The sequence below is a fragment of the Tachyglossus aculeatus genome, chromosome 3, assembly GCF_015852505.1.
Source record: "Tachyglossus aculeatus isolate mTacAcu1 chromosome 3, mTacAcu1.pri, whole genome shotgun sequence".
Lineage (NCBI taxonomy): Eukaryota > Metazoa > Chordata > Mammalia > Monotremata > Tachyglossidae > Tachyglossus > Tachyglossus aculeatus.
In genome coordinates this window covers 6,175,649-6,194,498 of record NC_052068.1, presented here as the reverse complement: position 1 = coordinate 6,194,498, position 18,850 = coordinate 6,175,649, and the positions used below count along the sequence as shown (strand labels likewise).

At 41.5% G+C, this 18,850-nt stretch overlaps 1 protein-coding gene across 1 annotated transcript in view; it reads left to right on the top strand.

Annotated features, from left to right (window-relative positions):
• TCERG1L (transcription elongation regulator 1 like) overlaps nt 1–7,251 on the top strand; it is a 295,127-nt gene extending 287,876 nt beyond the window's left edge. The window contains exons 12-13 of the mRNA XM_038743981.1: nt 4,031–4,149; nt 6,275–7,251. Coding sequence (XP_038599909.1) covers nt 4,031–4,149; nt 6,275–6,431 — 276 coding nt within the window. The 3' untranslated portion in view covers nt 6,432–7,251. The remainder of the gene's footprint in view (nt 1–4,030; nt 4,150–6,274) is intronic.
• Nucleotides 7,252–18,850: the final 11,599 nt, after the last annotated feature.

Below are 18,850 nucleotides of genomic sequence, written 5' to 3'. Positions count from 1 at the left end.
GCAATTAGTACAGTGCTCTGCACACAGTAAGCACTCAATAAATATGATTGAATGAATGAATGAACCATTACATAGTATTTGTGTGGTATTTGTTAAGCACTTACTATGTGCCAGGCACTGAATTAAGCGCTAGGGTAGAGACAAGGTAATCAGTTTGGACATAGTCCATCTCTGACATGAGGCTCACAGTCTGTATCCCCATTTAACAGATGAGGGAACTGAGGCTCAGAGAAGTGAAGTGACTTACCCAAGGTCACATGGCAGACAAGTGGCAGAGCCGGGATTAGAACCCATGACCTTCTATTTATTTTATTTTGTTAGTATGTTTGGTTTTGTTCTCTGTCTCCCCCTTCTAGACTGTGAGCCCGCTGTTGGGTAGGGACTGTCTCCATGTGTTGCCGACTTGTACTTCCCAAGCACTTAGTACAGTGCTCTGCACACAGTAAGCGCTCAATAAATACTATTGATTGATTGACTGATTGATTCTGACTCCCCAGTCCGTGCTCTATCCACTCTGCCACTCTGCTGCAGGTCATCTTAATACTTTTTCCAAAAAGGATTTTCCGGACAGACTTTTCTTGGATTATTCTATTTTATCTGGGGTGTTCTCATGAACAACAAAGTTCTGGAGCATTGTCAGACTCTGAGCACTGAAGCTCTCCTCACATTAACAGGGAAATGCTGGATAATAATAATAATAATAATAATATTTGTTAAGAACTTACTATGTGCAAAGCACTATTCTCAGCGCTGGGTTGGATACAAGGGGATCAGGCTGTCTCACAAGGGGCTCACAGACTTAATCCCCATTTTAGAGATGAGGTACCTGAGGCATAGAGATGTTAAGTGACTTTCCCAAAGTCACTCAGCTGACAAGTGGCGGAGCCGGAATTAGAACCCATGACCTCTGACTCCCAAACCCCGGCTCTTTCCACTGAGCACAGTCGCCACTGCCCCGGGGCTTGCATTTCCTCCTGCCTTCAGGACATCTCCACCTGGATGTCTTTCAGCCACCTAAAACTCAACATGTTCAAGACTGAACTCCTTGTCTTCCCTCCCAAACCCTGCCCTCACCCTGACTCTCCCATCACTGTTGATGACACTACCATCCTTCCTGTCTCACAAGCCCACAACCTTGGTGTCATCCTCCACTCCGCTCTCTCATTCACCCCTCACATCCAAGCCATCACCAAAACCTGCCGGTCTCATCTCCGCAACATTGCCAAGATCCACCCTTTCCTCTCCATCCAAACTGCTACCCTGCTCGTTCAAGCTCTCATCCTATCCCATCTGGATTACAGTATCAGCCTCCTCTCCGATCTCCCATCCTCGTGTCTCTCCCCACTTCAATCCATACTTCATGCCGCTGCCTGGATTATCTTTGTCCAGAAATGCTCTGGGCATGTTACTTCCCTCATCAAAAATCTCCAGTGGCTACCAATCAACCTGCACATCAGGCAGAAACTCCTCACCCTGGGCTTCCAGGCTGTCCATCCCCTCGCCCCCTCCTACCTCACCTCCCTTCTCTCTTTCTACAGCCCAGCCTGCACCCTCCACTCCTCTGCTGCCAATCTCCTCCCTGTTAGGCCTCGTTCTCGCCTGTCCCGCCGTCAACCCCTGGCCCACGTCAACCCCCTGGCCTAGAATGCCCTCCCTCTGCCCATCCTCCAAGCTAGCTCTCTTCCTCCCTTCAAGGCCCTACTGAGAGCTCACCTCCTCCAGGAGGCCTTCCCAGACTGAGCCCCCTCCTTCCTCTACCCCTCCACCCCTTCTCCATTCTTTCCACCTTACCTCCTTCCCTTCCCCACAGCACCTGCATATATGTGTATATGTTTGTACGTATTTATTACTCTATTTATTTATTTTACTTATACATGGTTATTCCATTTATTTTATTTTGTTAATATGTTTTGTTTTGTTCTCTGTCTCCCCCTTCTAGACTGTGAGCCCACTGTTGGTTAGGGACCATCTCTATATGTTGCAAATTTGTGTACTTCCCAAGCGCTTAGTACAGTGCTCTGCACACAGTAAGCGCTCAATAAATACGATTGAATGAATGAATGAATGAATGAGCACACTGCTTCCTAATGGGACACGTGAAGAGAATGAATGAGAGTGGGAGACCCTAACAGCTGCCATATAGAGAGCTGAAACTGGCAAATCGAAAGCAAGGAGGGATAAGGTAGTATTGTAAGGATATGGGAAAGCATACTTCTCTACATTGCTGCATCCCAATTGAAAATTGGTCATTCTTAGCTGAGGTTAGGCAGGCACACAGTGCTTAGAACAGTGCTTGGCACATAGTAAACTCTTAACAAATACCATTATTATTATCATTAACAAGAAGAAAGCAGTGGCTCTCTTTGAGCAAAACCTTAGTATGGAAAGAGAGACAAGGAGGAGAAAGAGAAAGTGGCATGACAGGCAAAAAAGAACTACCTTTTTTCTGTGAACATTGAGGTTGAGATTGTAGTCAGTCAGTTCATCAGTCGCATTTATTGAGTGCTTACTGAGTGCAGAGCACTGCACTAAAGCAGCGTGGCTCAGTGGAAAGAGCATGGGCTTTGGAGTCAGAGGTCATGGGTTCAAATCCCGGCTCTGCCAATTGTCGGCTGTGTGACTTTGGGCAAGTCACTTAACTTCTCTGTGCCTCGGTTCCCTCATCTGTAAAATGGGGATTAAGACTGTGAGCCCCCGTGAGACATCCTGATCACCTTGTAACCTCCCCAGCACTAAGAACAGTGCTTTGCACATAGTAAGTGCTTAATAAATGCCATTATTATTATTATTATTATTATCATTATTATTACTAATCAATCAATCAATCAATCAATCAATCGTATTTATTGAGCGCTTACTATGTGCAGAGCACTGTACTAAGCGCTTGGGAAGTACAAATTGGCAACACATAGAGACAGTCCCTACCCAACAGTGGGCTCACAGTCTAAAAGGGGGAGACAGAGAACAGAACCAAACATACCAACAAAATAAAATAAATAGGATAGAAATGTACAAGTAAAATAAATAAATAAATAAATAAATAGAGTAATAAATAATACTAAGCATTTGGAAGAGTACAATACCTCAATAAACAGACACGTTCTCTGCCCACAGTGAGCTTACACTCTAGAGGGGGAAGACAGACATCAATACAAATAAATAAATGACAGATATGGACATAAGTGGTATGGGGTTGGGATGGGGGTAAAATAAAGGGAGCAAATCAGGGCAATGCAGATGGGAGTGGGAGAAGAGGAAAGCAGGACTCTTGGAGGAGATGTGCCTTCAAGAGAGCTAAATGTAGCTTCCACGTTGACCTTTCCAGCCAAACGAGTGCTTGTAGACAAATTTCACCATCAGGGGTGTCTTCTTCGAAAATAAAGGACAGCTATACACATGAGTCTACATTATTTTTGTTTATCATCTTGAAGGCAAATTTGAAATTTGAGAATTTCCTACTCACAAATGCTAGTACTAGATTATTGTTTCTGGAAGGAAGTTGGGAACTAAGCTAAAGTCCCAAACAGAATCAGCCGTTAATGTTGGCGAGGGACAGTTGGATACACTGCTATGGATCTGGGGATATCCAGATGCAGCGGTGAGTGAGGAAGTAATCTTATTTTTCTTGTACTTTTCTCTGTTTCTATCAGTTTTTCTTGCTATTGTTGTCTGGGCTCTTGACTGCTGTAGGGAATGAACGTGATGATTTAAATACTGTAGATTGATTTTATTGTGAAACAGACAAAATGATGAAAGTTGACAAGCTCAGAACAATTTCTCACAAAAAGACTATGGATTTTGTTGCATTCTAAGATTAATATGGGTGCGATGTAGGTATTCTTTTGGGGGATTATTAATGCTACTGTTGAAACTAGATTAACTGTTTCACATTCTGTAGGCACCTTGGTTAAATATCAGAGTGCTGGTCTTGGCTAATTAGAAAACTGGTCCAAACCGGGCTCGAGTTAAGTCGAGCTCTCGAGAATGATCATGAATAATGCAAAATTCTTGTCTTTGGGTTTCTTCGAAGGTTTTTGAACAGTTTGTCAAGGCGAGAATAAAAGAAGAATACAAAGAGAAAAAAGGAAAGTTTCTGCTAGCCAAAGAAGAATTCAAAAAGCTTCTAGAGGAGTCCAAATTGTCACCCAGGTAGGTGGATGATATGTGAGGTTGGCCTCCTCGGTGGGGTTTGGATGTTTTCACTGGCATTTAGTGAAATGCTAAAGACATTTGAGTGGTGTTTTCAAAACAAAATTTGGAATTTAATGAAATTTAAATTGGCAAGGAGGAAACATGGAGGGGAAATGCCATTCCAGTCCCTTCCCTCTGATAACTACACAACTCTTTTCATTTTGGGGACTTTCTATTTCATGATAAATTTGGATTAGAGGAAGAAATGGGAATCTCATCTGTAAAATGGTAACATCAACTGCAAAATGGGAATTGAGACTGTGAGCCCCATGTGGGACAAGGACTCTGTCTGACCCGATTTGCTTGTATCCATCCCAGTGTTTAGCACATTCATTCATTCATTCAATCATATTTGTTGAGCGCTTACTGTGTGCAGAGCACTGTACTAAGTACTTGGGAAGTACAAGTTGGCAACATATAGAGACGGTCCCTACCCAACAACGGGCTCACAGTCTAGAAGGGGGAGACAGAAAACGAAATATGTGAACAAGTGTCAAGTCATCAGAACAAATAGAATTAAAGCTAAATACACATCATTAACAAAATAAATAGAATAGTACAGGGCCTGGCACATAGCAAGTGCTTAATAAATATTATTATTATTATTATTACTAGGGATTAGGGTGAATTGAAAACAATTTTTCATAGATTGAATTTTTTTCAGAATGCTTTGAAGCCCTACTGAGAGCTCGCCTCCTCCAGGAGGCCTTCCCAGACTGAGCCCCCTCCTTCCTCTCCCCCTCCCCATCCCCCCACCTTACCTCCTTCCCCTCCCCACAGCACCTGTATACATGTTTGTACATATTTATTACTCTATTTATTTTACTTGTACATATTTACTATTCTATTCATTTTATTTTGTTAATATGTTTTGTTTTGTTGTCTGTCTCCCCCTTGGAGACTGTGAGCCCGCTGTTGGGTAGGGACCGTCTCTATATGTTGCCAACTTGTACTTCCCAAGCGCTTAGTACAGTGCTCTGCACACAGTAAGCGCTCAATAAATACGATTGAATGAATGAATGAATAGGGAAGCTATGATAAGCTCTCATAAGCAGTTATTGTAAGAAGCAGCATGGCTTAGTGGAAACAGCACACGCCTGGGAGTCAGGAGGACCTGAGTTCTAAACCTGGCTCCACCACTTTTTCTGCTCTGTGATCTTGGGCAAGTCACTTTACTTTTCTGTGCTCCAGTTACCTCATCTGTACAATAGGGATTGAGAAAGTTGAGCCCCATTTGGGACATGGGCGATAACCAACCTGATTAGCTTGTATCTACCTCAGCTTTTAGTACAGTGCCTGGCACATAGTAAGTGCTTAACAACTTAACAACAACAATAGAAAGATTCCCTAAGGGCACTTACTACTACTCAGTAGTAGTAAGGCCCGACTGAGAGCTCACCTCCTCCAGGAGGCCTTCCCAGACTGAGCCCCTTCCTTCCTCTCCCCCTCGTCCCCCTCTCTATCCCCCATCTTACCTCCTTCCCTTCCCCATAGCACCTGTATATATGTATATATGTTTGTACATATTTATTACTCTATTTATTTATTTATTTTACCTGTACATATCTATTCTATTTATTTTATTTTGTTAGTATGTTTGGTTTGTTCTCTGTCTTCTCCTTTTAGACTGTGAGCCCACTGTTGGGTAGGGACCGTCTCTATATGTTGCCAACTTGTACTTCCCAAGTGCTTAGTACAGTGCTCTGCACACAGTAAGCGCTCAATAAATACGATTGATTGATTGAATGATTCCCCATCCATTAGCCACAGCCCAGGATGGGTGATTGACAATGGTCTCCTGCATCCATCCTAGAACGGACCTCGTGTGTGGACATTAGTCGAAATTAGAAAGCGCCTCTTCCATGAATATGAGAGACCACCTCCACGTCTCACTAACACTCCCAACGGGGCTTTGGCAGAGAGATTGTTAAAGTCAAATGTTCCTCGAGGGAGGAAATAACGATGGTAACTAACCCGTCAGTGCACCAGTACATAAGCGCCGATCCTGAAAAATGGCTCTGTTTCAGGAGGAAGGGAAACCGAGGGTATGAGCTCATTGATCATCCACACTTTTCCTTTCCAGAACAACCTTTAAAGAATTTGCAGAGAAATACGGCCGAGATCAGAGATTTCGGCTCGTACAAAAGAAGAAGGACCAAGAGCACTTTTTCAACCAGTTCATGCACAGTGTCAAAAAGAGGGACAAGGAAAACAGAATCAGACTAAGAAAAATGAGATAAGAATTTAGGAGCGTCGCAATAAGGCTACGCCAGCACCGTGACTACCGGAGGAATGGAAATGAAAGCTTTTCGGGTGGTTATTTTTGTCGTCAAAAATATGGTGACGAAGAACGAACAGGCACAAAGGAGTTGGATGCTGTCGAATGCTGTAGCCAATTAAGGTTGTTATGGTCGCTCGATGGGATGATACACGGGGTTCTCAGAGGATTTACGTTTCATATTGAAGCTCTCTTTTGTACGACGTTCGGAGTTTGCTGTATTTCTGATTGCCATGATGCGTCAATCCCTCATTTGTTTTAATTATGCAAATCTCCTGTAACATACCCCCAAATTATAACCCAACACCGGTTTGTAGCAGGACAGAGACCGATGCCATCTCTATCCATTTCGGCACATTTTCCTCCCTGAAGTAAACTATTGGAAACTTTAGGGAGAAATGTAGTGCAGTAACTGCGATTCTTTGAAAGAAAAGTTGTCGTGAGAAGACCATTACTCCGCTCTCCATAGGTGTACATGTAGTTTTCTCTGTAGTGATAGGGTGTTAATTGTCAACCATAGTGAAGAATGTGAAAACCTTGACACGTAATTCCATTCTCTTGGAAGCTTCCGATATTCTGAAAGCGATGCGTGACAAATGATGGGTCTTTTGAGCTCCGAGTGAGGATGATACTTGTCCAATAGAATTCCTGGAAAAGAAAAATCAGAAAGTTATTTTGTAAAACGTGTCCTCTTACTATCTGAGTTCTTTATATTGTATGCCAAGTTTGCATGAGATTTTGCTCATCATCTTTGTATAAATAAATATTTTACCTTTTTTTAATTAATAAATATTTTAGATCGGAGTCTTTATTCTTGATTGGTTCTTTTATGTAAGCTTAAAGAGTGAAATAATAATAATAATTGTATTTGTTAAGTACTTACTATGTGCCAAGCACTGTTCTAAGCACTGGGGGGAATACAAGGTAATCAGGTTGTCCCACGTTGGGGCTCACAGTCTTAATCCCCATTTTACAGAGGAGGTAACTGAGGCCCAGAGAAGTTAAGTGACTTGCCCAAAGTCACCCAGCTGACAAGTGACAGAGGTGGGATGGCTCAGTGGTAGGAGCATGGGCTTTGGAGTCAGAGGTCATGGGTTCAAATCCCAGCTCCACCACATGTCTGCTGTGTGACCTTGGGCAAGTCACTTAACTTCTCTGAGCCTCAGTTACCTCATCTGTAAAATGGGGATTGAGACTGTGAGCCCCACAGGGGGCAACTTGATCACCTTGTATCCCCCCGAGTGCTTAGAACAGTGCTTTGCACATAGTAAGCACTTAATGAATCCTATTATTATTATTATTATTATTATCATTAGAGCCCACGTCCTCTGACTCCCAAGCCAGGGTTCTTTCCACTGAGCTGCCCTGCTTCTACCATGAGAGGAAAGGAATAGGAGTGGGTCCAGTGCACTTTAATGGGGTAATCAATCAGTGGTATTTATTGAGTGCCTACTTTTTTATGGTATACAAATGCTTACTATGCACCAGCCACTGTTCTGGGTGCTGGTATAAGTTGGACACAGTCTCTGTCCCACATGGGGCTCACAGCTTTAATCTCCATTTTATAGTTGCAGTAACTGAGGCATAGAGAAGTTAAGTGACATGTCCAAGGCCACACAGCAGACAAGCGGTGGAGCCGAGACTAGAACCCAGGTCCTCCTGACTCCCAGGCCTGTGCTCTATCCACTATCAATCAATTAATTGTATTTATTGAGCGCTTACTGTGTGCAGAGCACTGTACTAAGTGCTTGGGAAGTCCAAGTTGGCAACATATAGTCAGTCCCTACCCAACAGTGGGCTCACAGTCTAAAAGGGGGAGACAGAGAACAAAACCAAACATACTAACAAAATAAAATAAATAGAATAGATATGTACAAGTAAAATAAATAAATGAATAGAGTAATAAATATGTACAAACTAGGTTACGCTGCTTCTCTGCTCGCGGTGTGTGGTACCCACGGGGATTGTTCAGCCACTCAATCATTCAGTGATATCGAATGGCCGCTTCATTCATTCGATCCCATTTATTCGGCACTTACTGTGTGCAGAGCACTGTACTGAGGGCCTGGGAGAGCGCACTAGAACAAGAAACAAACCGACCCATTCCCTGTGCTTCTAGCTTTAATTCTATTTGTTCTGAAGACTTTGACGCCTGGCTCCATGTTTTGTTTTGTTGTCTGTCTCCCCCTTCTAGACTGTGAGCCTGATTTTGGGTAGGGACCGTCTTTGTATGTTGCCAACTTGTACTTCCCAAGCGCTTAGTACAGTGCTCTGCACACAATAAGCGCTCAATAAATACGATTGAATGAAAATACTAAGCTCTTGAGGGTGTACAATACTTCCGAGTTAGTAGAAATGTTACCTGCCCACGACGAGCTCTCGGTTGAGAAGGGAAAGTAGGTGATTAAAATGGTACAACAGAAGCCCAAGGAACTTCCCTGGTCCACTAGAGGATAGGATTAGGACTCTATTCTAAAATGCTCCAGAGAAGAAGAAAATCCACATCTAATGATGTTCTCTAAATATTTCCTTATGGGGAAATCCAGGTTCTAAAAGATTTATTTAACAGAGCAGCCTTGTGGCCTAGTGGAATGAATACAGGCTTGGGAGTCAGAGGACTTGGGTTCTAATTCTGGCTCTGCCAGTTTACTGCTGTGTGGCCTTGTGGAGGTAGACATCTGAATATATGACACACTATATGTGGTTCTGTAGAAAAATATATACTATATTTATATATATGAATATATAACAAATACTATCTATCTATAGATAGTATTTGTTATATATTCATAGACAAGATTTATATAAATATAAAAAGTATATAATAACATGAAGTAATATGTAATATAATATAATATAATATAATATAATATAATATAATATAATATAATATAATAATATAATATAATATAATATATGATATAATATAATATAATGTAATATAATATAATATAAAATATATAATATAATATAATGTAATGTAATATAATATAATATAATATAATATAATATAATATAATATAATAATATGTATTATATTATATTATATTATATTATATTATATTATATTATATTATATTATATTATATCATATATTATATTATATTATATTATATTATATTATATTATATTATATTATATTATATTATATTATATTATATTATATATTATATTATGTTTTATATTATATTAGATTGTATTATATAATATTATGCTATGTTATATTATATTATATTATATTACATCATATTATATTATATTATATATTATATTATGTTTTATATAAAATATGAAGATGCCACATGAACTAAGAAGATTATCCAAGTCTCAGGCTATCCACTGATGGGTCTTTCAGCAGATGCAGATTGTTTCATTTCCTGGATTGAAAACATTCTTGCTTTATTGCTGCTAATAGATATTTGAGCAGTTGAAACAGGTTACAAGTAAAGCAAAGATGAAAAATGAAGAGCAGATGACACAGAACTGGGAGTCAGGAAGTCTCATGTCCTCCCCCTGGCCTGGAATGCCCTCCCTCCACACATTTCATTTTGTTAACATGTTTCGTTTTGTTGTCTGTCTCCCCCTTCTAGACTGTGAGCCCACTGTTGGGTAGGGACTGTCTATATGTTGCCAACTTGTACTTCCCAAGCGCTTAGTACAGTGCTCTGCACACAGTAAGTGCTCAATAAATACGATTGAATGAATGAATGAATAATAATAATAATGGCATATATTAAGTGCTTTCTACGTGAAAGCACTGTTCTCAGTGCAGGGGAGGTTACAAGGTGATCAGGTTGTCCCATGGGGGACTCACAGTTTTAATTCCCAATTTACAGATGAGGTCATTGAGGCCCAGAGAAGTGAAATGACTTGTCCAAAGTCACACAGCTGACAGTTGGTGGAGCTGGAATTTGAACCCATGACCTCTGACTCCAAAGCTCGTGCTCTTTCCACTGAGCATGCTGCTTCTCTTATATACACATATATGTATATATATCTGTGTGTGTGAGCAAAAATATGCACACATATTCATTGTTGTATTTTTTTTATTTTTCTTTTTTTATGGCATTTGTTAAGCGCTTACTATGTGCAAAGCATTTATCGAGCGTTTACTGTGTGCAGAGCTCATGGAAAATACAATTTGGCAACAGATGGAGACAGTCCATACCCAGCAACAGGCTCACAGTCTGTGTGTGTGTGTGTGTGTGTGTGTGTGTGTGTGTGTGTGTGTGTGTGTACATATACACACACATACAATATTTGTTAGTGCCAAGCACAATACTAAGTTCTGGGGTAGAAACAAGCTAATTAGGTTGGAGGCAGCCCCTGTCCCACATGGGATTTATAACCTTAATCCCCATTGTACAGATGAGGCAACTGAGGCTCAGAGAAGTGCAGTGACCTGCGCAAGTTCACGCAGCAGATGAGGGGTGGAGCCGGGATTAACAATAATAGCAATAACAATAATGGTATTTGTTAACAGTTTATTATGTGCCAGGCCAGATTAGAAGCCAGGCCCTCCAACTCCCAGTCCTGGGATCTTCTCTGCTAGGGCCATGCAGTTTCCCAGATTATACTGGCAAGACATTATCTACCCAATATTAAATATCAAGACATTAAAATAAATTCCAGAAGGGGAGAGAAATGCTGAGGGCGGGATGAAAATCAAGTGGTTAAAGGGAACAACTCTATTTGCCGAAGCCAAAAATACAAATGAAGGTCAGGCATAATAGTGGATGATCAGAATAAGGAACAGATTTTTTTAAAAAAATGAAGGACTACTTCAATTGTTATTGTTTAAGGAGGATGTTACAAGATGTAGTATCCCTCTTCTCCAGAGCCCGGGATGATATTCAGCACAAATTAATAACTAATTAAATCTGTCTTCACCTAGAGCTGAAAGACAGTTGGAAGTAGGAAGGAGCATGGCCTTGTGGCATCAGAACTGGCTTGGGGTTCAGAGGACGTGGGTTCTAATCCCAGCTCTGCCACTTGTCCGCTGAGTGACCTTGGCAAGTCACTTCACTTTTCTGTACTTCGGGTACCTCATCTGTAAAATGGGGATTAAAACAGTGAACCCCATGTGGGACATGGACTATGCCCAACCTGTTAACCTTTTAGACTACGCCCAACCTTTTAGACTGTGAGCCCACTGTTGGGTAGGGACTGTCTCTATATGTTGCCAGCTTGTACTTCCCAAGCGCTTAGTACAGTGCTCTGCACACAGTAAGCGCTCAATAAATACGATTGACTGATTGATTAACCTTGTATCTATCCCAGAGCTTAGAGCAGAGCCTAGCAGATACTAAGCACTCAATAAACGCCATTATTATTATTTTTTTTGTACTCAATTGTCTAATTCTTGAAAACATGATAAAAGCATCATTTTGGGATTTGTAGATTCTGTTCTGCCCAGGCCCACCTTGTCTCCAGACTGAGGATGTCCCTGGGAGTGGTCCCAGCTGGAGTGACTGTCCCCGGCCTCCTCGGACTGCAGGTGGGACTACAGCCATGGTGAAGAGACCCTCCTAGGCCTGGAAAGGTCTTCATCATGGGCACGTCACAGAACATTCAGCTGGCCAGTCCTCCTCATTTGTTGCGGGCAGGGAATGTGTCTGTTTAATGCTCTGTTGTCCTCTCCCAAGTGTTTGTTTCTGTGCTCTGTACACATTAAGAGCCCAGAAAATACAACTAACCGAGTCTTCCCCAGCACAGTCCCCTGGCTCGGAGGATCCGGCGACACTGTGGTGTAAAGTTTGCGGGGACAAGGTTGGGAGATTCTATATGGGGCCACTGAATGGGGTCATCTCGAAGGATTAAGCTTCATAAGCGTACCATAGAATAAAGCGCTTTTTCTTTAGAAAGATGCAGTCCACGTCTCCCCCTCCTCAAGAATGTCCTGTGGTTGCCCATCCACCTCACATCAAACAGAAACTCCTCACCATCGGCTTTAAAGCCGTCCACCCCTTTGCCCCCTCCTCCCTCACCTCACTAATCTCCAACTCCAACCCAGTCCGTACGCTTGGCTGTTCCAGTGCTAACCCTCTCACTGAGCCTCCATCTCAACTATCTCATTGCCAACCCCGGCACACACCCTGCCTCTGGCCTAGAATGCAATCCTTCCTCATATCTGATAAACAATGTCTCTCCCCCACTTTCAGAGCCTTACTGAAGGCCCATCTCCTCCAAGAGGGCTTCCCCAACTAAGCCCTCCTTTCCTCTTCTCGCATCCCTCCTACATCACCCTTGCACTAAAATTTTCACCCTTTATCCCCCTGACAAGCTCCACAGCACTTATCTACTATCTGTAATTAATGTACTTATATTGATGTCTCTCCCCCCCTAGACCGTAATCTCACTGTGGACAGGGAATATATCTACCAACTCCATTATATTACCTCTCCCAAGCTCTTAGTACAGTGCTCTGCACCCTGTAAGTGCTCAATAAATATGACTGACTGACTGAAGTAAGCCAAACCATTGTGGAACCTGCTTATGCAAGCATCACGCATTCTCATTGTGATCGCACTTGCAACCCTAAAAGCCTGAGACTGCAGTGATTTAATCCACTGACCATGTTTGTGCTTTACTTGCACACTCTCCTGTATGGTAGGCATAATTCAATTCAATCACATTTATTGAGCACTTACTGTGTGCAGAGCGCTGTTCACATTCAAGAATATATTCTACTTCCAGTACTGGGAAATATTTTTATGTCTGTCTCCCTGGGTAGAGTGTAAACTCTGTGTGGACAGGGTACATAGTCAGTCAATCAATGGTATTTAGAGATAATAGTAATAATAATAATGGTATTTTTTTTACTAGGTGTCAAGCACAGTTCTAAGCGCTGGGGTAGATACAAGGTAATCAGGTCTCTATCCCCTGTGAGTCTCACCTACTATGTGGAGAACACTGAACTAAGCACTTGGGAAAGTATAGCTTTGGTTGTAGCTTCCCTATTGCTCAGCACAGTACCCTGCACCCAATTAATATATGCCATAATTATTATTATCAGATTATTACATTAGCATAAGTAAATGCATAAATTCATTTTTCTCTCATTCTGAAAATCATTACCATGTCTGTTCTTTCAGTAGTAGTAATTCATCTACCAATTCAGCTTCCTCTGAACACCAACATACTGTCTGATCCTGGTGTTTAATGTGATTACTGAGATGATGAAGGACATTAAACATAATGCTTTGTGTTTGATCCTAAAAAGTAAAAAAAAGTACTAGGAGAAAATCATGAACCTTTTGCTCTCCAAGAATTTTCAACGTAAGAATCTCGTGCACTTAATAAAAGTTCTTCCATTCACCCAGATGGAAATGACCTTATCTTCTCATCAGTTTTGATTTAATAGTTAGTGGATAACAGATTGATTTTAAGCAATAGGTTCAGAGAAGAATTGCAAGGTTTTGGACTATATAGGTATTGACAAGTATGCATATACAGCCTCAGGTGAAGAATAAGCAATTGTCAATCCATCAGTCAATCAGAAGCAACACGACCTAGTGGAAAGAGCTCAGGCCTGGGATTCAGAGGACCTGGGTTCTAACCTCATCTTTCATTTATTCATTCATTCAATCATATTTACTGAGCGCTTACTGTGTGCAAAGTACTGTACTAAGCGCTTGAAAGAATACAATATAATAAAGACACATTCCCTGCTCGCAAAACTTACACTCCAGAAGACAGATATTAATATAAATTAATAAACAAATAAATGCTCCACTTACCTGCTGTGTGCCCTTGGACAAGTTGCTTCACTTCTCTGGGCCTCAGTTTCTTCTTCTGTAAAATGGGGTTTGAATAACCATTCTCTCTCCTACTTAGACTGTGAGCTCCATATGGAACAGGAACTGTACATGACCTATCAACCCGTATCTGTCCCAGTGTTCAGTACAGTGCTTGGCTCACAGTAAGTGCTTAACAAATTCCACAGTTGATGCCCTCTCCCCTCACATCTGCCAAACTAGCTCTCTTCCCCCCTTCAAAGTCCTACTAAGAGCTCACCTCCTCCAGGAGGCCTTCTCAGACTAAGTCCTCCTTTTTCTTCCTCATCACTCCTTCTCCCTCCCTCTGCTCTACCCCCCTCCCCAACCCACAACACTTGTGTATATACGTACATACTTATTATTCTATTCATTTTATTAATGGTGCTGTCTCTATATGTTGCCAACTTGTACTTCCCAAGAGCTTAGTACAGTGCTCTGCACACAGTAAGTGCTCAGTAAATATGATTGATTGATTGATCTATAATTCTATTTATGTATTTAATGCTACTGATGCCTGTTTCCTTGTTTTGATGTCTGTCTCCCCCCATCTAGACTGTGAGTGCTTTGTGGGCAGGGATTGTCTCTCTTGATTGCTGTATTGTACTTTCCAAGCACTTAGTTCAGTGCTCTGCGCACAGTAAGCGCTCAATAAATACAATTGAATGAATGAGTTGGTAGACATGTTCCCTGACCATAAGATGGTTACAGACTAGAGGGAAATTTACGGACTATGGGTCGATCCACAGTATTTACTGAGCATCAATTCTGTAGTGACCACTGTATCAAGTGATCAGGGAAATGCAAATACGATAGAAAACAAGATCTCTACCTTAAAAAAACGTTCAATCTGACGGGCCAGAAGCAGCATGGGGCAGAAGGACTGTAAGCTCGTTGTGGACAGGGATTGTCTCTCTTTATTCCTGAATTGTACTTTCCAAGCGCTTAGTACAGTGCTGTGCTGAGCCATAATAAGCTCTCAATAAAAATGAATGAATGAAGGACGGGTTCCAATTCTGGCTCTGCCCCAGTCTGCTTTGTGAAGTGGGCAAGTCTCTTAACTTCTCTGTGCCTCAGTTCCCTCACCTGGAAAATGGGTATTAGGACTTTGAGCTCCACAGGAGACAGGGGCTGTGTCCAACGTGGAAAGACCATGGGTTTTGGAGTTAGCGATCATGGGTTCAAATTCTGACTCCGACAATTGTCAGCGGTGTGACTTTGAGCAAGTCACTTCACTTCTATGTGCCTCACTTACCTCATCTGTAAAATGGGGATTAAGACTGTGAGCCCCCCATGGGACAACCTGATCACCTTGTAACCTCCCCAGTACTTAGAACGGTGCTTTGCATATAGTATGTGCTTAATAAATGCCATCATTCTTATTATTATCTTGTTTCATTCATTCAATTCATTCAATCATATTTATTGGGCACTTACTGTGTGCAGAGCACTGTACTAAGCATTTGGTCTTATGCAGTGCTGAAAACTAATGCCTGGCACATTGTAAGCACTTAAGAAATACCTTAATCATCAATCATCATCAGACAGTAAATCATTTAGAGGTGGGAGAGAGGAGGGAACTCAAAGAGGAATACGTGAAATAGGTGTTAAATATTAATAATGGTGATATTTGTTAAACGCTTACTATCTGCCAGGCACTGTACTAAACTCTGGGGTGGATACAAGCAAATCGAGTTGGACACAGTCCCTGTCCCTCATGGGGCTCACAGTCTCAATGCCTATTGTTTTTTACAGATGAGGCAACCGAGACACAGAGAAGTTAGGTGACTCATCCAAGGTCAAACAGCAGACAACTGGCATAGCCGGGATTAGAACCCAGGTCTTTCTGACTTCGGGGTCTGTGCTCTACCTACTGGAGCACATAGCTTCTCTTATTGCCTAACCAGAAGTTCCAAGCCCTCTAAGAACTTTCCCCCAATCAGCTTCTGAATGTTCACTAAATCATTCTTCTCTTTACCAACCCTCATCTCTCCCTTTTGTGTTATTTTCTATGGTTCCCCGCAATGGCGGTCATCAATTCTCATTAGAAACAATGTCCAATTCCCCACACTTGATTATTTCTGATGGCAGTTACAAGGCATATTTGTCTTATGTTTCCATTCTCCCTCCTTATACATGAAATATAGTTCCAGGTTTCTAATCATTAATATTAATAATGCACCACTAATGACATTAATGATCATGTCACTATAATTCTGAAAATTAAATTAGTATTAATGCATTCCTTTCAGTCACTAAAAAGAACCAGAAATCAATATTTCAGCCTCAGGTTGTTGATATTCATGACTGTGGGTTGTTTTTTTTAATGGTATTTCCTAAGAACTTACTATGTGCCAGAGATTTTACTAAGCACTGGGGTACAAATAAGATAATTGGATGGGAAACAGCCCCTATCCCATATAGGGCTCATGATTTTAATCCCCATTTAACAGATGAGGTAGCTGAGTCACAGAGACGTTAAGTGACTTGCCCAAGGTCACGTAGCAGGAAAATGGTGGAGCTGAGAGTAGAACCCAGTGGAAAGAACACGGGCTTGGGAGTCAGAGGTCATGGGTTCTAATCCCAGTTCCGCCACTTATCAGCTGTGTGACTTTGGGCAAGTCACTTCACTTCTCTGTGCCTCAGTTACCTCATCTGGAAAATGGGGATGAAGACTGTGAGACCCATGTGGGACAACCTGATTACCTTGTATCTCCCCCAGTGCTTAGAAAAGTGCTTGGCACATAGCAAGTGCTTAACAAATACCAAAATTATATTATTATTATTATTATTATTATTATTATTATTATTATTATCTGACTCACAGGCCTATGCATTTCACTAGGCCATGCTGTTTCTCATTTATTTTAATGTGTTTGCAAATATAGTCGGTCAAATCCACTTACGAGTGCCATTCCCTTGGGCATCGGGGGCACATAGAGATCAATCTTTATATTTCAATTGTTTTTATTGAGCACTTACTGTGTGCAAAGCATTATATTGCGCACTTGAGAATTACAGTTCAGCAACAAATAGGGACAATCCCTGCCCACAACAGGCCAGTGAGGACAAAAGTGGCTGGGTGGCCTGGGAGTTAAAAGGACCTGGGTTCTAATTCCAGCCCTTCAACTTGTCACACAAACTTCTGTGTGACCTTGGACAAATCACTTCACTTTCCTGTGCCTCAGTTACCTCATCTGTAAAAGAAGGGGGATTAAGACAGTGGGCCCCATATGGGACAGGGACTGTGTCCAATTTGATTAGCCTGCCAGTCAGTCGATCAGTAAGTCAATCGTATTTATGGAACACTTACTGTGTGCAGAGCACAGTACTAAGCGCTTGGGAGAGTACACTACAACACAATCCCTGGTCACAATGAGCTGACAGTCTAGAGGGAGAGACAAATATTTATATAAGTAAATAAATTACATAAATTGCACACAGATACATAAGTGCTATGGGGTTGGGAGTGGGGAATGAATAAAGGGAGCGAGACAGAAAGAGGCAAAAGGGAGTTGAATGGTCCAAGCTACCAAGTAGGAGAACAGAATGGTCTGCAACAATCTAGTATTTACTGAGCACCCCCTAGGTACACTGCACTGTACTAAGCACTTGAAAAAAGTAGAGCAAAGCCCATCCTCTATGCAACAGAACTTTGGATCATTTTTGTACATGGCCTAATGGAAAAAACACAGAATTGGGAGTCAGAATTCCTGGACTCCAAAGCTATCTCTTCACTCTCCTGCTGTGAGACCTTGGGTGAGTCACTTAACTTTTCTAGGCATCTGTTTACTCAGCTGTAACATGAGTATAACGTCTGTTCTCCCTCCTACTTAGACGATGAGCCCCTTGTGGGGCAGGGATTGCATCCTACCTGATTATCTTGTATCTATTGTATCTTTAACTTTTTCTGTTGTTTGACTTCAAATAATCATTTGCACGGTTTTCCCTGAAAGGGAGAATGAGCTTTGATTTAACGATGCTGAGAAAATTTGCTTCCCTTTTATTTCGGCTTTAAATATCAAAATCATATGCACCTGTTAGCAAAGGTAATTATCAACAACCCCAAAATCTCTGAAGATGTCATGATTAAGTAGAGTGCTCTGTATATAGTAAGCGCTCAATAAATATGATTGAATGAATGAATGATTAAGGTGGGATTTCTCCCTCTGACATGGTCTTTCCCATCATCAGAATCATCATCATGGGTATTGATAAAGCACTTACTATGTGCAGAGCACTGTCCTGAGCAATTGGGAGAGTAGACTATAATAGAGCTGGTAGATCTCTTCCCTGCCTATGTGATCATAGTTTTCCAAATATCAGAGAAGCAGCGTAGTTTAATAGAGAAGCAACGTGGCTTAGGGGAAGGAGGACGGGCTTAGGAGTCAGAAGTCATGGGTTTGAATCCTAGCTCTGCCACTTGTCAACTCTATGACTTTGGGCAAGTCATTTCACTTCTCTGTGCCTCAGTTTCTTCATTCGTAAAATGGGGATTAAGACTGTGAGCCCCATATGGGACAACCTATTACTTTATATCTATCCCAGTGCTTAGAATGGTGCTTGGCGCATAATAAGTGCTTAATCAATCAATCAATCATATTTA